General features: G+C 46.0%; 1 protein-coding gene across 1 annotated transcript in view; it reads right to left on the reverse strand.

The window, feature by feature from the left end:
* The window catches only part of shank1 (SH3 and multiple ankyrin repeat domains 1), a 132,661-nt gene that overhangs the window by 84,399 nt on the left and 24,300 nt on the right, over positions 1-23,962 (reverse strand). Inside the window, exons 2-11 of the mRNA XM_063189331.1 lie at positions 21,876-22,079; positions 20,031-20,102; positions 18,008-18,116; positions 15,748-15,902; positions 13,184-13,351; positions 9,192-9,308; positions 7,748-7,825; positions 6,788-6,854; positions 4,454-4,623; positions 1,061-1,179 (exon numbers count right to left, since the gene is read on the reverse strand). Coding sequence (XP_063045401.1) covers positions 1,061-1,179; positions 4,454-4,623; positions 6,788-6,854; positions 7,748-7,825; positions 9,192-9,308; positions 13,184-13,351; positions 15,748-15,902; positions 18,008-18,116; positions 20,031-20,102; positions 21,876-22,079 — 1,259 coding nt within the window. The remainder of the gene's footprint in view (positions 1-1,060; positions 1,180-4,453; positions 4,624-6,787; positions 6,855-7,747; positions 7,826-9,191; positions 9,309-13,183; positions 13,352-15,747; positions 15,903-18,007; positions 18,117-20,030; positions 20,103-21,875; positions 22,080-23,962) is intronic.

Below are 23,962 nucleotides of genomic sequence, written 5' to 3' on the forward strand. Positions count from 1 at the left end.
TTGTTCTCTCTCTCTCTCGCTCTGCAGTGTTGTCGTCTTCTCACAAACTCTCAGCCGCCATTGAATTTGAACTTGGCCTCTTTATAGGCTACGGGGATAATTGGTGACTGCAAGGTGACATGGGAGATGTAGTGCGTAAAACAGTAACGCTGCGCTCTCACTCCAGAGGAGACGGAGGCAGTTCGTTACAAAGTGTGAAGGTTCAATTACCAGGGTTAGAGCACATTTTTTCTCAAAATTTGGCAATGCACAAAACATTATGGGTGACATGTCAGAATTCAAAAAGGAGAAATTCTTGGTACGTGTGTAACTGTTGCATCTTTGACCGAGACAACAAGTCTTTGTGATGTATCAAGAGCCACAGTATCCAAGGTAATGTCTGCATACCACCAAGAAAAAATGAACCACATCCAACAGGATTAACTGTGGACACAAGAGGAACTAACTAAACTGACAGGTGTCTCAGTTATTTTGTCCAGCCCCTGTAAATATGCATAATGTAAATACATTGTACTGCATGCAGATCCAATTCAATTCAATTCAATTCAACAATTTATTGTTATTGATGAAGAGGACCAAAATGATGTTTAGAGCATCAACAGCGCCAGCATGAGCCCACACACTAGTGCACTGTATTTACACTCTCACATTCACATCATACACTTTTATTAGGATAGCGTACGTACACACTCACACTATGGGTTTAAATGAACACAAACACTCACACACTCACAGACACACACACCACACAGTTTAAAGTTTACTCTACTCTACACACAGTTGTTGTTGTTGTTGTTGTTGTTGTTGTGTGTGTGTGTGTGTGTGTGTGTGTGTGTGTGTGTGTGTGTGTGTGTGTGTGTGTGTGTGTGTGTGTGTGTGTGTGTGTGTGTGTGTGTGTGTGTGTGTGTGTGTGCACGTCGGTCTGTCCGTGTGTGTGTGTGTGTGTGTGTGTGTGTGTGTGTGTGTGTGTGTGTGTGTGTGTGTGTGTGTGTGTGTGTGTGTGTGTGTGTGTGTGTGTGTATGTCTGGCCGGCCGTGTCTGAGTGTGTGTGTGGTCTCACCCCTGTCTGCGCGACTGGCGGCTGCGGTCATCTCGCTCCACCACTCTCCCGCGGGACGGAGAGCGAGTTCGGGCCCCACGCGGGCTGCTGGAGCTCCGCAAGGTGCCCTGTCTATACCCCTGAGAGAGAGAGAGAGAGAGAGAGAGAGAGAGAGAGAGAGAGAGAGAGAGAGAGGGGGGAGAGAAGGAGAGAGGGAGAGAGGAGGGAGAGAGAGAGAGAGAGAGAGAGAGAGAGAAGAGGAAGAGAGGAAAGAGAGAGAGAGAGAGGAGAGGAAGAGAGAGGGGGAAGGAAAGAGGGAGGGAGGGAGGGAGGGAGGAAGGAGGGAAAAGAGAGAAAGAGGAAGAGGGGTGGGGGGAGGGAGGGGGGCATAAAAAGGAAGAGACAGAAAGAGGGACAGAAAGAGAGAGGACAACAGGGAAAAGAAAAAGAGACAGAAAGAAAGGAGGGAACACAGAAAGATGGGGAGAGAAAGAGAGATAGAGAGATGGAGGGATACAGAGAGCAGATGTAAGAGAGATAGAAGAGGAGCGGCACAGAAGGAAAAAGAGGAGGACAACAAGGATGGAGAGAAAAAGAGAGAGAGAGAGAGGGAGACCACAAACAAGGGGAGAGATAGATAGAGACAGACAGAGAGAGGTGATGACAGATGGAGAGAGGGCAGTCATTGTGTACAGATGAATAATAATGATAATGCTAAGACGTCCTGTCGTCTGTGGCCATGCTGTCACCGCATAGCCCTCTGGCCAAGGCACTTCCTGGCCCTGCGCTGTGTTGTTCATCGCCATGGGAACTGATGTCTGACTCACAGGGCTGCAGGAGCACTGTAGACTACAGTACACACACCGAGGCTGCTTTCAAACTTCCACTTTTTCAGACGTTCACAACTTTTTTGTTTTATTGCACACTATCAACACAACATGTGAACATGATGAGTTGAATGCAGACGTGAAAGCAACACTAACCAGGTTTTCAAACTTATTCCCAATGTTTTATTAACTTGTGGCAAGATTGAGAGACTCCTCTGAATAAACTTTGCTGCGATCCATGGGCGATATAACACATGTGGAGGAACAAGGTGTCTCTCTGTGGTTCTTTATGAGGGGCAAATTCCCTTCTAACGTGGGGCCACTACTGTACTTGGTATTGCTTTGAGTGTAGTTAATTCTATTTCAATTGAATGGGCCTTTTGTACATGTTTGGTTTACATGTGAATCACAGATCAAAATTTCCCAGTCAGTTCAGGAAAAGAAAACCTTTAACAGAAAAAAGTAAAACTTTTTTGTCAAGTTTCTTTTCATGGCACCGGCATCATCTCCTCCTGAGGAAAAGCCACGAAAAATTCAGGAGAGAATTTTAGCCCTCTAAAAAAAGTCTTAAAACAGCGTTGGTGGTGTTCTAAACCCTGCAGACATTGGCCCAGACCCGGCCCATTGTTGTCTCATAAGTGAGATAGTCTGGAGGCTTCCTATGCAATTTCTCGCACCTGTAGGAAAGGTGCTGTTTACGATGGCCCATGGCCGTCTATCGGGTGTTACTTAATGTGTCATTTGGCATATACTGTATGTAGCAGCCCATAGCCAATCGTGTCAGTTGTATCTAGTCAAACGAACTGCAGTTATCGGCTTTACAACCCTCCCAGTCCCCACTCTCTGATTGGAGCCCAAGATCTGGAGCCCTCGCTGAGGGGTAGAATCCATGCTGTCTTTCCGATCGGAGCGATTGTGCAAAGCAGCATGGGATCTCCCAAACCTGTACCATTAGGCTCGTTTGTGACGAAGCAGTTCTGCTATTGCTTAGCAGCGAGCATGCGCACTTTGTCAGTTTGATGCATTGTGGTTAGGATTTTCTAACCACAATGCATCAAACTGACAAAGTGCGCATGCTCGCTGCTTAGCAAGAGCAGCACTGCTTCGTCACGAACGAGCCTATTGCTGGCCCCATGGAGGTAGTATAAGACCTGGAGAGAGTGAATAAGTCCCACAACCCATTCATTTCAATGGGGAATGCTAGGCCAGTGAATTCAGCAAAAATTGAATGCATTTTTCAGCTTCCAAAATGTAGTTTCATGGAGCTAATTTACGACACCAGTTTACTCGGCCAATTACGTGCCACGTTACTGACTGACCGGAAAGCTATATGGAAGCATTGGATGCATGGAGGTATTATAAGGTGCCCAGCCACAGACCTGTAACCCAACCCAACACTAAACTGTAAGCACACCCACCTATCATCATAAGCAAAGTGGTGTCGGAAATTAGCGAATTTGTGAAAATGGCGACGAGGAAGTGCCTTGATAATCGGCGAAGCTAACCAGCCAAATCCTGACCCCCTGGCTGGCCCTATGGTGAGTATACTATACTTCTCCCTAGCTGGCCCTATGGTAAGTATACTATACTGCTGTGCAAAACAAGAACGCAGTAACTCAAAATGGTCGAAAAAAAAAAATTATATCGGAAATGGGTTTTAAACTACCTCATTTGTCTTGTGTCAAAAAATGGTGGTCCAACACCGTCCCGTTTTGGAGAAAACTCATTTTGAAAGTGCAAAAATGACCAAAAGAAAAGTTACTGCAGTGTTGGATTAAAGGTTACGATTAAAGGTTTGCAAAACAAAAACGCAGTAAGTCGGTGAGTTGCTGCTGCACTTTCCAATAGGAATGGTTTGGGAGTAGACAGTAATATTAGCCAAGAACGCAGTAACTCCTGCAGTAACTCCATTTTGTGGCAGTAATACCAGCCAAGAACGCAGTAACTCTGATTTTTGTGGCAAAAAGACACATAAATGTTGTTTTTTCTGGGTTTTTTGTTTGCATTAAATTTCTATCCTAAAAAAGCATTCCCAGGAAGTGTCACCACCACTTTACCGACAACACAGTTGTCGCGCCATATAGGAAACTTTGAAGCCTTTTTTCTCAGTTTGCAGTTTTCAGAGTTACTGCGTTCTTGTTTTGTAGGGTAGTATACTTCTCCCTGGCTGGTCCTATGGTAAGTATACTATACTTCTCCCTGGCTGGCCCTATGGTAAGTATACTATACTTCTCCCTGGCTGGCCCTATGGTAAGTATACTATACTTCTCCCTGGCTGGTCCTATGGTAAGTATACTATACTTCTCCCTGGCTTGCCCTATGGTAAGTATACTATACTTCTCCCTGGCTGGTCCTATGGTAAGTATACTATACTTCTCCCTGGCTGGCCCTATGGTAAGTATACTATACTTCTCCCTGGCTGGCCCTATGATAAGTATACTATACTTCTCCCTGGCTTGCCCTATGGTAAGTATACTATACTTCTCCCTGGCTTGCCCTATGGTAAGTATACTATACTTCTCCCTGGCTGGCCCTATGGTAAGTATACTATACTTCTCCCTGGCCGCCCACTGGCAGCTACCTGTACCTGCACAGACACGATGTTGGAGCCGGTGGCGTTGGGGAAGGCCATCCAGTCGGGCAGGTTCATGCTGTTGTCGCTGTTGGCCCGCAGGAAGGGGTGCGGGTGGGGCAGGGCCAGCGTACGCCCACTCTCCCGCCTCTGGGGGGCGTACTTGGGCGACTCCACGAAGGGCACTGCCAGACGGACAGGACAGAGAGAGAAAGGAAACAGGTGTTACGGAAGAGTATAGGAGGAGGAGGAGCGGAAGAGAGACTTATTGTTCTTCTCATTTTCTTTCTAAGAGCAGAGATCTGCTGACATAATGATATGCACTGTATTGCCCTGCCAAACAGAGGAGGGTAACAGGTGTTACGGAAGGGTAAAGGAGGAGGAGAGGTAAAGAGACTTTTTTTGTTCTTCTATCTTCTTTATAAGACAAGAGAGATTTTGAATTAATGATATGCACTGTATTGCCCTGCCAAACATAGGAGGGTAACGGGTGTTACTTAGGGAGGTATAGGAAGAGAGAGACTTTGATATGCTGATATCAGAGATAATCCAGGAAGAGAATGTCAAATATCTTTGATTAGTGCACTGCACAGTATTGCCCTAGCCTGGGAACACCCATACTGCCTTACGTTCTACACAATCGTTTCGATCTGAAAGATGTGATTAGATCTGGTGGTAACCAGGCAAGTATTGCCCTGCCTCACAGATGAAGGGACAGGGCAGGTGTTATGAAGGGACAGGTCAGGTGTTATGGAAGAGAAAGAGAGTGAAGAGAGTCAAAGAGAGAATTAAATAGGTGACATGATATGGCCAAATGAAGAGAGGAACGGGCTGGATTTAGGGCGGCCTGAGGCCCCTAGGCTACAGGTTTTTGTGGGCCCCCTAGAAGGTAAATTTAGCGACAAATGTACACCGACATGTTGTCATAATTACGAGGTAGGAATTAAGGATAATGTGTCTACCAACTGTACTCAACACGACTAGGGCGTCAGATTTGTAGCCCAAAGTCGACTCCCGACCTGCCAGGTTGGTTGCCTGGTTAACACCAGACCTAATCACAAGTGAGATTAGGTCTGGGGAGTTGCCGTAATCATGTTAATTAATTAATCGAATCGTGTGATTAATTAATCAAAATGAACGTTTAATGTCCCAACCCTAATCATAATGTGGTACACGGTATTACTCTACCGAACAGAGAGAGGAGCAGGTGTTATGCAGGGATGAAAAGGGAGGAAGAGAAAGATAAACACACTAAAAGAGGAGAGAGCACAAGAGAGCATGAGGGTGAGACCGGGACATAGTGCTGTACACCATATCACCCTGATAGAAAGCTTAAAACAAACTAAGGAATTTACAACTTACAACTTGTAGAGTATGAACACACACACACACACATACACACACACACACACACACACACACACACACACACACACACACACACATGACAAACACACACACACTACCACACACAACACACACACACACACACACACACACACACACACACACACACACACACACACACACACACGTTACAATCACAGACACACTTGCTACAATCACACATGCCACAGATGTAAAACCTTACAACCAATGTGCTTCCAGAATATAAACTAAACGGGCGCAGGCCCGCAAGCACATGATACCACAGAGCTGATTTACGATATTGCACTGACATTTATATGTACTGGAGAGCAATAAACGCTGAACATCTCTACCAGACAGAGGAGAGAGAGAGAGAGAGAGAGAGAGAGAGAGAGAGAGAGAGAGAGAGAGAGAGAGAGAGAGAGAGAGAGAGAGAGAGAGAGAGAGAGATTGAGAGAATGACATAGAGGGACAGTGATACCAAAAAAATGAAAAAAGAGTGAGAGAGACAGGAGGAGAAAGAGAAGGAGAAAGAATGTATAGCTTCTTGTCAACAGGTGAAGGATTAAAAAAAAGAAAGCACCAACCTAAAGCATCTACACACAGTGAACACATTTACATTCTCAGAGTACTGCAATTTCAAATGGAATATTGTCAGTACGGTTTAAAAGAAGTTCCGGAATATTCCGTTTACATGTGTGGAACAGTGTTTTGCAACCGGAATATTCCAGATATGTGCACTCGGAATGAATAAAGAGTTTTTACATGACTTATGCCCAAACGGAATACTGCCACCATACGAAAATATTCCTCACATGTTATTCCTCACGAGTTTTATTAAACTCGTTTTGAGGAATAAGGTCTTTGCCAGGTCTTTTGTCACTTGATCATATTGGTCGAAATGTCGTGCTAAATAAAAACTGGGAGCCGAGACAGCAGAGAGTGTGCAGAGATTCTATGACTTTGAATTTTAAGACTTACCCACGTCAGCCTCCCTGTGGTTTTTGATTATCTCTCCAAGTTCAAAATGGCCAGACATTACCGCCACCTACAAACAAACCAAACCGTAGAAGAAAAAAACAACAACACCAGAAATTACATAAATGCATACAAATAAATAAATAAATGAACAAGCACTTTCTCAAACAAGTATAAAAATCACACTTGGCTCTTTCATTTTGGATAATCGCCGGCGTGGTGTAGGCGTTTCTTGAGCTCATCTGAGTTTTCTCTCCCTCTCCCTGGCTGTGACACCCACACACACACACTTGTGAGAGGCACACAAAGAGAGGCAGAGAAAGTCTCAGCTGGCACTGGGCACACAACTGGCGCTACCAGAGACGCAGCGATGGCACGCACATGATTACACTCCACCTGGGATCCCTCGTACCCAAACACGGACCATTATTATAAACACTGTACGTATTACACACACGAACACAAAGAGGAGCGCACATGCACCTTCACATTCACACACACATACACACACATACACACACATATACACATCCACATACACACACACACACACACACACACACACACACACACACACACACACACACACACACACACACACACACACACACACACACACACACACACACACGCTCACAAACAAACAATGAACTTCACACACGCACACATACGCACACAGACATGCACAAACACACACAGATCACTTGGCTCTGAGAAGCACTCCAGTTTGAGAAAAGTGATACTCACACACACACACACACACACACACACACACACACACACACACACACACACACACACACACACACACACACACACACACACACACACACACACACACACACACACACACACACACACACACACACACACACACACACACACACACACACACACACAGTAGGATATTTAATACAACAAAATACAATGCAATCAAATCAGTCATCTATGCACAGGTATTACCTGGAAGGCGTTCTGTCCACTGTTATTCTTTGAGTCCTTATTGGCTCCTCTGTACAGCAGAATGCGGGCACAGCTCTCCTGATTGGTCAGATCAAACAGTCACAGGAACCAATCAGTTGAGTCATTTCACTTCATTCCTTCAGGAGTCAGGACAATTCAAGTAACACTAAGGGCTTCCGCACACCAGCTCCGACAAAGTGCTGAGCACTGCTCAGCTAAAATTCGATTCCATTGTTTTCAATAGAACCACGCACACTGGCGCCGATGTCCGCGGACATTCGCCGATGTCGGATAGCAATTAGAGACAAGTTCTATTTTGTCGGCACCGCCCATTGACTATAATGGAATGTTCGTGTGAAATTGGGTTTGGGGGTCCGAATTCTGTCGGAAGCAAAAGTGCGCCGCAGTGCTGTCGGAGCCAATGTGCGGCCGGCCTAAGGGTACTTCCCATCATCCCAACTCCCGTCCCCGTCTTGTGCTTGTGGACTCGCGCTTCGCTGGCACCCCACCTCCGTGGAGAAAGCAATAAAAACAATCCCCGCTGTCAGCCTAGGCAAAAACTTTTGGGGGACATTTCCCCATTCAACATCTTTCTTGCAAATGAGAAAAGGACTTTTGAACTACCTTTGTGCGAGAATTTACTTCTTCAATCATCAATGACGTCATTGCCATGTCATCGCCGGATACAAGGGCGGACGGCAGTTTGGATAATGGTATTTGCCCTAGCAAAAAGTCTAATACCAGTTATTTTCTATTTGTTTCTTTGAAAAATGCCTTGCCTTGATGTACAACGCACAAATGCACAGCACAATGCTGTTACAGGTGCCAATCAGGGGAAACATTCACAAATTCCACTCAGGACACCACTACTGGAAAACCTGTTACCGGATGTTCCTCTCTTGTTCTTTGAGATATTTATCTGAGCACTGCCTTTAGAATTTCCCCTTAGGCTACCTTATTGTACAGATGTGCAAGTGAATCACAGACAGGTATACTATAGATGTCAATTAGTGGAAGCACTCACACATTTCAGTCAGGACACCAGTTTGATAGGAATAATTCCACCCCTTTTGACTCCTATGGGTACCTTTTTAACCTTTGACCTACTTTCTTTGTCTATGCCCTGATGAAGGCCAATATAGGCCCATGTGTTTTTAAACAGAATTGGGATGTTAAAAATTAAAGGCTTTTTTATATTTTTCTCAAATCTCAGAGTGCCTCTGCTTTTTCCTTCCTTTTTTGGAACAGTTTGTTTGCTTCTTTTTCTTTGAGAAAAATTGTACCCTATTGTACAAAGCACAGTGCACTTCAACTGATTATAACTTTGTTTTGTATTATCTTTTCCTTACCTTATTGTAAAAAACATGAAACACTGCAGTGAGCACTACAGGCTATCAGTTTGTTTTATTGAAGCATGTTTCTTTCCTTGAGAATGTCCCCTTACCTTATTGTACAAAGCACAGATGTGCAAGGCAGTGTTTCCTGAGGCATTCTGGGAGTTGGAGTCCGCTCCATAGAAAAGCAGGTGCTCCAAGTGCTGAGAGTTGCCATTTTGGCAGGCCTGTAGGACCCAAGGGGAGAGCAGAGCAGAGGAGTAAATGGAGTTGGGTTATTAGAACATCTTTAGGTAGGAGGGTAGCTGAGTTGTAATAGCCTGTAATAGACCAGAGGAGAGGAGAGGAGAGGAGAGGAGAAGAGAAGAGGAGAGAGGAGAATAGAGGAGAGGAGAGGAGAGGAGAGGAGAGGAGAAGAGGAGAGAGGAGAATAGAGGAGAGGAGAGGAGAGGAGAGGAATGGAGGGGAGAGGAGAGGAATGGAGGGGAGGGGAGAGGAGAGGAGAGATGAAAGGGGAGAGGAGAGGAGAGGAGAGGAGAGGAGAGGAGAGGAGAGGAGAGAAAAAGGGAGTCATGTTATAAGAACATCTCCAGGTGAGAGTGTTGCCATTTTGGCAGGCCTGTAGTAGCTAAGACAAGACAAGAGGAGAGGAAGAAATGAAGTTGGGTTATCAGAACATCTTTAGGTAGGGTAGAGGGTAGCTGAGTTGCCATTTTGACTGGTCTGTAGTAGCCAAGAGGAGTGGACAGGGCCGGATTAAGATGGCCCAGGGCCCCTAGGCTACAGGTTGCTGTGGGGCCGCGCTGGGAGGAGCTAGGAATTAAAGGTACACTGTGTGAGATTTTTAGTTGCTTATTTCCAGGATTCATTCTACTCATTCACTAATGTTACCTTCTTCATTAATACTTACCACCACCATCAAATTCTAAGTATTCATTATGACTGGACAAATGCATGAAAAGGGGGATCTTCTCCATAGTCCGCCATTTAGAACTTCCACAAATAGCCATTTTAGCTGCAAAAATGACTACTTGGGCCATATTATAAAATGAAATTCATGAAAAGATCAAATTTGGCAATAGGCAACCCAGTTTCAATGAGCAGCATAGTTGCAGTACCTTTTTAGACCATTTCCTGCACAGTGTACCTTTAAGGATAACGTGTCTGTCAACTGTGGAGAAGAGTATAGACAGGATTTAAAGTTTACTGGACTGTCAATATCGCATGTTCTAACAATTCTGAAATGTTTTACTTTTTGGCCAATCAGGGGGCCCCAGGCAGATGGGGGCCCCTAGGCTGCAGCCATATCTAGCCTGTGTGTTAATCCGGCCCTGGGAGTGGAGTAAATGGAGTTGGGTTATCAGAAGAACATCTTCAGGTAAGAGGGTAGCTGAGGGGATAGAGAGTGTTGTATGTGGAGTGTTGTAACTGGAATGCAAAACAAACAGATAGTGGAATGAGGAATGAGATGAACGGAAAGAGACAGGGGGGCGGGGGGGGAATCTAAAGAAAGAATGTGTGTGTGTGTGTGTGTGTGTGTGTGTTGTAAAAAAGAACAGACAATATGCAAGCACGCACACACTCTCTCTCTCTCTCTCTCTCTCTCTCTCTCTCTCTCTCTCTCTCTCTCTCCCTCTCTCTCTCTCACACACACACACACACACACACACACACACACACACATTCACAGCCCGAAACCAAACTGCACAACAGCAACACACGCACGCACGCACGCACGCACGCACGCACGCACGCACGCACGCACGCACGCACGCACGCACGCACGCACGCAAACACGCACGCACACACACACACACACACACACACAGCCCACAACCAAACTGCACAACAGCAACACAGGTTAAACCCATAGATCTACTGCATTGTATACCGTATGTGAATGGACAAACCTGTAGTCCGTGGTGAGCATGAGCCTGCCCCCTGGTGGTGCGGACACAGTGTGGCAGGTGAGGAGCATGCACAGCACAGCGAGAGGTGATGGGTGGTGATCAGCCTCCCCAGGTGGATGAGGAGGCAGGTGATGAGAGACAGACAAGGGGAGGGATGGATGGACCTGCAGTATGGTATGGAATGGAGTGTGGATTTAACCCATTGTGTCCTGGAGCGACATACAGTATACACTGCATATAGGCTCTTGAGATTTGTGGGTTTTTATTAAAAATGTGGGAATGTTAGAGCTAAATGAACACATTCTAATGCACAACGAGGGTCCTAGCTTTTAAATGCAACTTATTCCATGTTTGTATGTGCTTCGGAGGCTGACATATTTAGGATTTAATAGGCAGAGGACACTCTTTCCCAAAAAAGGGCTTAGGACAAAATGGGTTAAAGGATAACTCCAGCCAATTTCAACATGCAGTTGTAATGCTCACATTACCCTGGAGAATTGTTTTTGTTTTTTTTTCCTCAGACTTTTCCGAGATCTGGTCATTGTAATGGAGGAAGGTGTTTGTATGCTTACGTTCAAAAAAACATTTTGACTTATCCCCAATAACATCCAAAATGTTATGCAACATCAGCAGACAACTAGCAAACAGTGATACTACCTTTTGGGAAAATATTTGAAGGAGGCCTATGTTAAGAACTTTTAAAATGTAAACAAAATCTTCCCCCCATTAGAGTAGCTCAGATCTCGGAAAGGGCTGAGCCGAAAAATGCAGCATCACCGGGTACTGACAAGTCAAGGGTAGCGTGAGCAATACAATAGCATATTGAAATTGGCAGTCCTTTAAATATTCTGAGAAAAGATTGACACAGGCACATAATACACACAAATCGCCTCTTGGCCTCTTAACGCGTCATTTATTTCAGTTCAGCCACGCACACAAACGCACAGACACGCAAAAGATGTCCATACACATGTTCACACACAGACAGACACAGACACACAAACACGCATGCACACACACACACACGCACAGGCACACAGAAACACACACACGCACGCACGCACGCAGGCACGCACACACACACACACACACACACACACACACACACACACACACACACACACACACACACACACACACACACACAGTATTTAAATGTTGAAGACAGACTGCTTCTGTGGTCGTTACCTGATGGGTGGAAAGAGTACAAGTCCGCACACTGAAGCTCCGCTTTGAAAATGTTCTCAGGTCATACAACGTTTCGATCCAACCAACAGAGTCTTCATCAGACATGATGAAGATGTTGTATGACCTGAATACATTTTCAGGTATTTTTTTGGTCTTTATATTATGATAGCATAGTGACGATGGTGACAGGAAGCGAGTGGGGAGAGAGAGACGGGGAAGGGCCGGCAAACGACCCGGGCCGGGAATCGAAACCAGGTTGGCCGCATGGGGCACCTAAGTCAAGCCCCTCTACTTCTGATCCGTGAGGCTGGAGCTCTCAAAATTTTGAATGAGAGTTAATGGAGTGAGTCAAGCTAAATCCTCATCCCGTTTGGCATGTGCTCCGGATTTCACATATGATGGCAGTGAATTTGAAAGGTTTGGATTTGCGTCGCAAGACCACTCATTTTTGAAACGCAAGAAACGTTATTTTAGCTTTTGCGCAAAACTGTGTTAGAGACTACAACGTGCATCTCGCATATTGACGTGAACCGAGGCACAACCAACCCTACCACTGCACCGCGGCTTAAGTGGCTGCACGTCGGACATGCGACGTCTGTTGAGTTGTCCAAATAATTACATATTTTTGCACGCACACAACTCAAAAATCGCTTTCCAAGTGAAGTCAACAAGCACACCATTGGTTGTTATTAATTCTGAGGCACAGCACATGTGTGATCGACGGGGAAATGCGAGGTGGATCGGAAAATACCTTTGATCAGTCCATTACAGCTCAGTCAAAAGTTTTAGCGTTCCCAGCCCCATGAGCCGCCCGGAAGGGGTGGAGACTTAGGTGCCCCATAGTAGACGAGTGCCCTACTGTTAGGCCACGGCAGGGCCCTGATTACATTGTCAAAGCAGAGCTTCAGTGACCTCTACTCTCTCCACTATCAGATGCACCTTTGTTCTGCACCTGGCCTCAGAGAGGTGGGATGTGCATGTTCTTACTCTTATGAAGACGTTACCTGATGGGTCTCGTCCCATCCGTTCTCATCGCGTATGCCTACTCTGGCTCTGTGGTAGAGCAGCGTTTCACAGCAGGAGGTGTCGCCCCCTGTCAGCACAGTGTGGTACAGCGGTGTCAGCCCCCGACGGTCCTTGTAGTCCGGAGACGCGCCCAGAGCCAGCAGTGCCTGCAAACACACACACACACGCACACGCACACGCACACGCACACACACACAGACACACACGCACACGCACACACACACACACACACACACGCACACACACGCAAGCACGCACGCACACACACACACACACACACACACACACACACACACACACACACACACACACACACACACACACACACACACACACACACACACACACACACACACACACACCTGTTTACAAAGATGGACACACACACTGTTTTGAATTGCATGTGCACGAACACACGCAAGCACACACGTACACACACACACACACACACACACACACGCACGCACGCACGCACGCACGCACGCACGCACGCACGCACGCACGCACGCACGCACGCACGCACGCACGCACGTCATGCCCACACACACAATTTCTCTCACTCTCTGTGTCTCCATGATGATTAAGACACATTAAGACACACAACAAAAACATGTCTGGGAAATTAGCCTATACTGTATATTCAATAAGCGTAGCCATGGGTGGGCCTGGGTGGGCCTGGGCCCGCCCACTTGACATCCAGGCCCAAACCATTCACACTCGACAGTCAACTGTTGCCTCATTGAACTATCATTAATGGTATAGCACTGAGCGATAATTAATCATTTTGTCAAAAGTCTGGTTCATCTTCTGTGATATCTATGATTTAAATTTCAAAGTATCATTTTTGGGCGCGGTATTATAATATCTACCTACACGCTTTCGGGTTGGGCCCGTCCGATTTTTTCTGGGCCCACCTGCTTTATTATTTCTGCCTACGCCCCTAACCTAAAGAGATTTGCCACATAATTATGCCAGATGAAAATGAGAAACGTATGGTTCAACCAGGATTTTTCTGCTCCCTCTTTTTTTCTTTTTTGTGTGTAACGTTCCGGGTTAACACCCTTCTTCAGATGTATCATTTGGTTGTCCTGCTCCCAGGTCAGACGTTTTTTGGATGTGCTGGCATTAAACTACTCCTTCACATAATTATGCAAATCTTTAAGGATCAAGACAAGTGCAGCCAAATATCCGAGCTACAGTTCTATTGCAGCCACAGTCTTGGAACTCCAAATGAAGTCCTAAGTCCTATCCTCAGTGAAAATCAGTTGATGTCTCTGATGAATATACAATACATGCAGTGGTGTAGGCTACTTTTTTGTGGTGGGTATACTGTATATTTGAGCATTTTTTGAAGTGAGTATACTGTATATTTGTGCTATTCTAAATAATGGATCAATCAATTTTAAGTGGGTATACTGAAATCCCTGAAAAATGTTGAAGTGGATATACAGCGTATACCTGCGTTCCACGTAGACTACACCACTGAGTACTAGCCTGGTCCTGACCATCCCATAATACTACCATTTCATTTCGTATTTATGGTCTGGAAGTCTGGAAGATTGCAGAAAGCAGGAAGTTTGCACTCAGTTATGGTTTGAAATGATTGGACAGCTCTCACCCAATCGCCAACAGTTACTCAACAACAACATAGCGCAGATCAGATCCATTGGCGCAGACGTTTTCGTCATTGTCACGAGCGTCCTCCCCCTTTCCCCCCCCACGTGGGGCTCTTATTAGCTCATTGGCTGTTTTCTGATTAGATTAGATGGGGGGCGTTGCGTTCAAAATCCCACCGATCTGGACACTCCACAGAAGAGCAAGGCCAGACTACCGTAGTGGAGCCAGTCTTTTGGCGTAAGTATGTAGGATGGCTCGCGAGCAAGGCCAGACTACCGTAGTGGAGCCAATCCTTTGGCCTAAGTATGTAGGATGGCTCGCGAGCAAGGCCAGACTACCGTAGTGGAGCCAATCCTTTGGCCTAAGTATGTAGGATGGCTCGCGAGCAAGGCCAGACTACCGTAGTGGAGCCAGTCTTTTGGCGTAAGTATGTAGGATGGCTCGCGAGGCTAACTGAGTACATGGACAGTATTCTTCTGGTGTATTCCACTCCACAGTTTTGAAGCAGCCGCGATTGATCTGATTCTTCCGCCCTAAATGTCCGCATTGGTTCCTTAGCAACACTGACAACCTGCGCTGATAGGAAGGCTATCAATCAAGTCAACTACCAATGATTACTGGTTATTTAAACAATTGAAATAGCTATCTGAAATAAACGGTCAGCAGAAAAAAGTAATATTTTGCTTTTTTACTACCGTTTCCCCGTAATAGAGTAGAATTGTCAAGAATTGGCAAGGAGATGCATTGTCTCAAGGAAATGGGAATTGGCGATTTTCTTCCGGTTTCCGGGTCTAGTCCCACGCCCCGCCACTGTTTCACTTCAGATTAGAACGTACTATGCTATCCCCTCTATTCTGTACCATTGGTTGATGCAGACTTTTGGTTGCCATGGCAAACCTCTTGGGTGAGTGAGGGTGTAGCCTACCAGCAGTGCGGTGTGGCCATGGCAACGGACAGCCTTGTGCAGGGGAGTCAGGCCGTCCTTGGCTCTGAAGTCGATGTGCGCTCCCCCCATCACCAGCAGACGAATGATCTCCCCCACCGACTGGTCTGATTGGACGGCCAGTGACAAAGGAGTCTCTTTGGGCGGAGAGAAATAAAGATCAAGAGAAGTGGAGAGGGAGAGAGGGAGAGAGGGAGGGAGGGAGAGAGAGAGGGGGATATATTAATAGCAATCCTGCACTGTTCCTCAACTCTCATTTTTTTTATCTTTATAGTACCCTAGTTATGCATATAATTCAGCAGTCTATTAATAAAGCTTAACAAATGATGTGCAAAGGAATTAGGTGCCATATAGCCTACAGAAAAGATTAATGGCGAATTTCTTTACATTGCTGCCACCTTGTGCACGTGGCCAGTACTACACATGCACAGTGCTCTGGCTTGTAAGCATTGAAGTGTGAAGGGGCCGTGAAGGGGAGGCTGGTTGTCGGGACAACAGCAGGCTTACAGCCGCCAGAGCGCGCACCACCACGCAGCCAAGGCTGCTAACAGCAGCTGTGAATCACGTCTGACTGCCTGTTGACCACCAAAATGCTGCCTGTCATTTATGTCTATCGCTGCCTCTCAATAGGCCTGCCATATCATTGGCAACTCATTCAGATGCAGGATTTATTCAAAAATACCACACAAGACAGCACATTTGAGGGAGTTCGAGGCCTACTTCATTTCTGATTCAAGTTCTCGGGGTGTTACGTAGGCCTGCACTAGTGGTGGGGAGGGGTCTCGAGGGTTGTTTACGGTATACGTCTAAGTATACGTCTTATCCGGCCCTGCAACATCATTTTTATGTCATGCAGTTTCACTTGAAATATGACATTTTGTAAAGAAATGTTAGTGTTGGAACTGTATTTTACATGTTATCCTATAGTAGAGCAAACATTATGCCTTGGTAACAAATGGGCCTGCGGCTCAGTGCGATTACTGGACTGTGCGAAGACTCGAAGGAATGTATCCTTGAGATAACCACAACAAAGTACATCTTTTAGATAGCAGGCCAAGGCCTGTGTGTTTGCGTGTGTGTGAGTGTGTGCGGAAATCATTCTCAATCGGGATGTGTGCCCCCAACCCCCCCTAGCGGTTGAGGTCATTGTAATGAGGGAAATTCCTTAATAAAATGGCTGGGGAGAGGGAGGCCTGTCAGAGTGACTAGGGAAGATTGTACTGACAGTCCTCTCTACTCGCTCTCCGAGCGCTTGAAACTTAAATAACGATTCTCTGTGTCTATTCTGTTTTCAGGTGTTTCATATTACAAATGTTTAGGGGGTAAACCTAACAGTTAGGAATTACATTTGCAAATCAATTAAGTTATATTTTCAGGGGACCTAGTGAAGGTGGGGTCTGTTGTGAAGGTGGCCGCCTTCAATATAGGCTTAAAGTGCAGGGGAATTCCTGGTTTGTGTTCATAGCACGGCCCTTGAAGCCCTCGGATGAAAAAGGTTTCCCACCCCTGGCATAAAATGCAATGTTAGTTCAATACTTAGAGAGTGGGCCTACTGTGGGAACAAGTATCCTCTAGAAAAAGGGTCTTCCGAGTAGTGGTGAAAGGTTGAATATTGCAGTTAGGGCCTACTGCAAACTTGGCATAACACTATTTCTAAAACGGAACACCTGTGGGTCATAAGCCTTTGTCATGAGATAAAGAAGGTGTTATGAAGACCATTTTCAGTCTAAACTTAATTATGACAAAATATGTTGTTACTGCACTTTGCCTTTATAGGGCAGCATAGACTACGGATGTTAGTCACTGCGCTTTTTTGTTTAAATAGGTTACGTCATACAAGCCAAAAACTCATTAAGTCACGTGAGTTACTGCACTGATCCACCATGGTTTGGGAGTAGACAGTAATACCACAACAGAACACAGTAACTTCCTTTTTCAGCTAAAAATTCATGACAATGTTGGGTTTTTTTGTTATTTTTCTTGTGTGCATACATTTTCACCATAAAAAAGTATTATATGGAAGTGTCATCACCACTTTACCTCCAACACAGTTGCCCGACCAGAAATTAAACTTTCAAGCCTTTTTGATCAGTTTACCAGTAAGCTAGGATGCTGCGTTCTGAAATTGTAGGGCAGTACGTACAGGTAAAAGAAAAAAGAACAACTCCTTATTTTTCTATCGACAGTATGTGCTTCACCAAAGCACTGTCTGTCTGCACTGTTCGTACAGCATCTGTCTCACCTCCGTTATCTGGGTCGTGGTAGTTGGGGTCGACACCCTTGTCCAGGAACTTGGCTACCTTCTCCACTGAGCCGCTGGAGACGTAGTCCATGAACTTCTTGAGACTGGCCTGCAGGGGGCAGGAGAGATAGCAATACAGCATCACCTGCATGCCTGCCTGTAACACAGCGGTTTTCAACCTTGTGGTCGGGACCCCACATGGGGGGGGGACCCCACACCTAACAAGGACCCACCACAAACCTGATCCAACCAAAGCAGAGTTAGCTGATCATAAGGCAAGTACACACATCTACTGGTTACTCAGATAAGTTACTTATGTTGGAAGGAAACTGTCTTTCTTTGTTTTTCTTTTACTTTTACTTTTACTTTTACTTTTACTTTTACTTTTACTTTTACTTTTACTTTTACTTTTACTTTCACTATTGACACCTCTGGAGGACCACCTGATCCACTCCATACGGTTTTTCCTGCAAGACATTTAAGGTACAGCTGCTCCCATTCAGATAGTGTGGTATTTTTTTAATTCACATGTATTCTTTCTCCCCTGTAAAAACCTAGGCAACAACTTGGGCTACATTCTGTTCTTTATGCTATATTATGTAGCCTGGTTCCTGACAGACCTCTGTGTGGGTGTGGAGCTCACAAAGCTGCACAGAACTGCAGGTCGGACAAGAGTCAGGCAAATATTATATGTTTTTTGTGTTTTTTCAATCGGGAAGCTCTTTCAGGTGGATGATCTGTGTGAAAACAAATCATGTTTACAGATGTAAGGGCTTGCCCTAGCCTCCAAGAGTAGGCTGGTGGTGAATGATGAACAAATCCCTTCTCTCTCCCACTGGCACTGCAGTTCAATACTCAGGATACAGTATGTACAAAATGACACAGTCCCCAAATGGTGGCGCCGTGCAATCTGCACTCAACCAATTGAGGAGGCAGAGTGTAGTACTGTAGCAGCACTCTGGCCTGCAATGGCCCACTCTCACCTCCCTCAACTCAAGCCCACACACTCAAGAAGGCTCTTGACTGATGCGCTGCCTGTCATTCACTCACAGCACGGTTTCAAGGTATTTTGGGGCCCTTGGCAAATAGGGAACTGGGGCCCCTTTGGCTCCTCAAATATTGGGGAGGGGGCCCCTGAAGAGGGATTTTGGGGTTGCAGTATCATCATTGGCATTGCATTTAGGGAGGTGCTGCTGTAGTAATAATTTTAATATCGGCAGACAAGCAACTCAGATGGTAAGCACTGCAGATTTTATTGTTAACGGCCGGAGAAATTACTGCGTGGAGACAGGAAGTATTCCACCCAGCAAGTTCTGAAGTGGATACAAAAGGCAACACTATTTAACCAATTCCCTCCCCCACAGTCCATGTCGTCAGCTTCTTCTGTGCACGTGGGGTCCTGCATGGCCAGATGCCCACTGTCCATTGTCTTGTTGTCCAGCATATGCAATTTCATATTTGTTGTTCAGCAGCCACACCAAGTAGATGCACATGTTTCCAATAATGTTGAGTGTCCCGTGACCATGCTCACAAATGCCTCTTTTCCACTGCCTGCTTTCTGGTAGGCCTATAGCTCAACACAGTGGGACCCGAACAACACTTTTTGCTTTTCGAATATATAGGCACAACACAGCTCAATCATAAGTAAAAAGTGGTGGCCGAGTTGCGCCGTGTCGAGCTGTACGGTAAGCCTATACCAGAAAACTGGCAGTGGAAAAGAGGCAAAAGTCTGTTGTCATTGCTGTCATGTGAATACAAGTAGGCCTACTGAATATGTATAACCAGTCATTACCAAGGGGGGGCCCTTTCAGCCTTCCAGGTGGGGCCCCTTGACAATTGCCTTGGTTTCTTGCTGGGTTATGACTGTCCTGCTCACTCACTCACTCACTCACTCACTCACTCACTCACTCACTCACTCACTCACTCACTCACTCACTCACTCACTCACTCACTCACTCACTCACTCACTCACTCACTCACTCACTCACTCACTCACTCACTCACTCACATAACAGTACTGTACCTTTGTGTGCAATTTAGCCAGCTGCTTCTCATCCAGGTTCGTCTGCTTGTAGACCCTGGTCTTGTAGCGAAACTGGTGAAGGAGGCGAAAAAAAAAGGTGACAATGAAAGACGATAGTTGTTGTATGAGTAGATAATTGTCCCTAGTTAGATACAGTACAAATGACTTGATGACGTCTTATTCTTGCGGTACGTACGGACGTATAGGTGAATGTAATGTATGTTCAGAGTTGGCTCGAGGCTGAGTGAAGTAAACAGGCCACGTTATGGAAGTTCCAACTACAACTACCTTCTCCGTGATTCTTTCCTCATATGATCACATAATACTACAATAGTAGAAGAGAAATAGGGCACGGGGGTCAGCGACAGCCTGGTTTGACCATCCCCTTGTACTAATTTCATATGAGGGGAGGGTGAAATCAGGCTAGGACAGAGGCTGACAGGGATTTTAAGGGCATTAGCCATCAGGCCATTAGCTGAGCACATTTTCACCGTACAGCTAACTACAGGCAGGGCCGCTGACAGCTTTGGCAGGGCCCAGGACAAAGTCATCTGAACGGCCCTCCCTACAAGGCCAATAGCTACAATGTAATGAGGACCCAATTTTAGGGCCCGTCTCTCCCTGGGCCAGGGACAACTGTCCCTTTTGCCCCGCCTGTCAGCACCCCTGGCAGGACATTCCAGGAAAAGTAGTTCTCTGGGTTGCCCCCCTTGAGGAACCTCTCTGATGGAGTGTCTCATTTCACTGCAGCCCCTGTGGCTGTCAGCAGGCAGGAACTTTTTTTAGTTCCTCACAAACCTTAAAGGCCCAGTGTATAACAATTATCACTACAGTAGTATAACAAGCATTAGTAGTAGTAGTAGTAGTACCAGAGACGGTTCATTCTGAATTAAAGAATCTCTGGTAGTACTACTGGCAGTAGTAGTAGTAGCAGCAGTAGTAGCAGTAGTAGCAGTAGTAGTAGTAGTAGTAATAGTGGTAGCAGTAGTCAGGCCCGCCGACAGGGTGGGGGGCAAATGGGTATGCTGTCCCTGGATAGAGGGCCCAGAATTGGGTCCCAATTACATTGTATGTATTGGATAGGGGGCCCTTTCAAATGACGTTGTCCTGGACCAGCAAAAGCTGTCAGCGGCCCTGGCAGTAATAGTAGTAGTAAAGTGAAAGCCCGCCTGGAAACTCCAACTCCCATTGTTATTGTGACACAGCACTCCACAGCAAGTGTTCACTGCACACTGCACACAACGAAATTGCATTTATGCCTCACCCGTGCAAGGGGGCAGCCCCAATGGCGCCCCAAGGGAGCAGTGCGGCGGGACGGTACCATGCTCAGGGTACCTCAGTCATGGAGGAGGATGGGGGAGAGCACTGGCTAATTACTCCCCCCACCAACCTGGCGGGTCGGGAGTCGAACCGGCAACCTTTGGGGTGCAAGTCTGACGCCCTAGCCACTTACCCATGACTGACTGCCCTAGTAGTAGTAGTAGTAGCAGTAGTGGTAGTAAAAAAGGCCAGCAACGTCTGTACCACCTCAGACGATTGAGAAAGTTGAGAAAGGGCCCAACATCCTGAGGTCTTTTTACAGGGGCACCATTAAGAGCATCCTAATGAGGACCATAATCGCATGGTATGGGAACTGCTCTCAATACAACAGAAAATCACTTCAGAGAGTTGTGCGTACAGCACAGAGCATTTTCCTACCCCCACCCCCCCTCTTTTTTATTATTTTGAGGAGACAAAACACAATAATTATTACTCTATTATAGGCTTCAAACCTATAATGAGATGTAGTAATAAAAGAAATCTTGAATCTTGAATCTTGAATCTTGAATCTAGTAGTGTAGCTACCTCCAGGTAGGGAACGCCCTTCTCAAAGGATTGTGGGTACTCGCGCAGCAGGCGCTCCTCCTCCAGGAACTTGGCGTCGTGCCCGTCGGTGGCCGGCTGGAACAGGCCGTAGTTCAGCACGTCCCGCAGCGACTCGGTCAGGGAGCACAGCACCTGCTGCTTGGCCTTCCACACCGTGGCGTCTGGGTTGAAGCGTAGACACTTCTGTAAGGTGGTGAAGAGAGAGAGGGGAGGACAGAAGAGGAGAGGACAGGAGAGGAGAGGAGAGGAGAAGAGAGGAGAGGAGAGAAGAGAGGACAGAAGAGGAGAGGAGAGGAGAGGAGAGGAGAGGAGAAGAGAGGAGAGGAGAGGAGAGGAGAGGAGAAGAGAGGAGAGGAGAGAAGAGAGGACAGAAGAGGAGAGGAGACACAACACAGCGTCATTAGAATATGTTAGCAATAACACACCGTTTCTAACCTGCTTGGCCTTCCACACCGTGGCGTCGGGGTTGAAGCGTAGACACTTCTGTAAGGGTGTGAAGAGAGGAGAGGAGAGGAGAGGAGAGGAGAGGAGAGGAGAGGAGAGGAGAGGAGAGAAGAGGAGAGGAGAGGAGAGGGGGAGGGGAGAACAGAGGAGAGGACAGAAGAGGAGAGGAGGCACCAAGTTTACATGTGGGTCAACCCTTTTTTCATGAACCATCCCACGTGACAGGTTAGGGTGGGTATATTCAATTGGCGGCACAAGGGTTCTGATACTGCAGTACGACACAGGGTTCTCTTGTGAATCTCTTGTACATTGATAATTGAATGTTGCTTAGTTTAAGGTTAGAACAACATGTGTTAAGTTTTGGGAAAGTGTCTTTACCATGTGTTAGTGATGGATGAAAATGTATGCCCCAGAAAAGGATGCACAGTGTAGGGATGTATGATACCAGAAAAAAAAATCGATACTTGATAACAACATGCAATACCACGATACCGATATTTAAGCGATATTTAGAAATATAGTCGACTCAAGTGTTTTTCTCGTCACTAATTTGTCGCTTTGTATGGAGGGCGCGGCTTTCTCGCGCATTTGTTGACATTCGGCTAGTGATTGGACAGCACAAAACTTTTTAACTGGTCATCGATAATGAAGTCTTTGTGGCGATACGCATATCACCACTCTTGATATCGCGATTTCGATACATTTTCGATATATTGTGCAGCCCTAATACAGATCCAGGACAAACACGGGGGAACAATAGAGGAGAACGGACAAAGGAAGAGCAGATAAAAGGGTGGTAAACAGAAGAGGGATTGCAGGAGGATTGGAACGGATACATAGAAACATCAAAGAGAGGATGGATGAGTAGATGGCCAAAGTTCAGGGGACAGAGAGAACAGAGGGTGAGCAGAGGACTTCGAGATGGGGAGAATACAGTAACAAATGCAATGTTATTCATTACTTGCAGAGTACATTGGGACCAAACTGCACTCTATAAGATGCTAAAGCGACTACCTTCGTGCTAGCATGCTAGCATCTCTATAAGAGGGTATGTCCGTCCGTCTGTTTGTCTGTCTGTCTGTCTGTCTCTCTGTTCGTCTGAAACACATTCTTGAAATTGTAATTCCCTCCTGTGTCCACAAGGCGTCAGAGTTAGGGGACGGGCGCATCTTTGTCCACCTGTCGGACTTGTTTGGTTACACTTTACTCGACGCCGGCGTCATAAGTATGACCTAACAGTGTCATAATAGTGTCAAAACTGTGTCACGACACAGCCATATACAAGTCACTTAATGATAAAGTCTTAAAATGTTTGACACTGACATGATGCTTATGACACATGCATGACTGCGTACTTATGTCATAAGTATGCTGCCGACGTCAAGTAAAGTGTTAGCCATTTTGTTTTACCGTGTAGCCATTCAAAGAGTGGTAAAGGTATGAGAAAAAGAGGAGAACATGGTGATACAAGTGTAGGAACGAATGATGTGGTCAGAGCCGGATTAAGGTCACCTGGGGCCCTTAGGCAGTGTCATAATTACGAGATAGGAATTAAGGATAACATGTCTACCAACTTTACTCAAGACGACAGATTCGTTTTTTCAACATTGCTTCCTGTCACA

The sequence above is a fragment of the Engraulis encrasicolus genome, chromosome 2, assembly GCF_034702125.1.
Source record: "Engraulis encrasicolus isolate BLACKSEA-1 chromosome 2, IST_EnEncr_1.0, whole genome shotgun sequence".
NCBI lineage: Eukaryota > Metazoa > Chordata > Actinopteri > Clupeiformes > Engraulidae > Engraulis > Engraulis encrasicolus.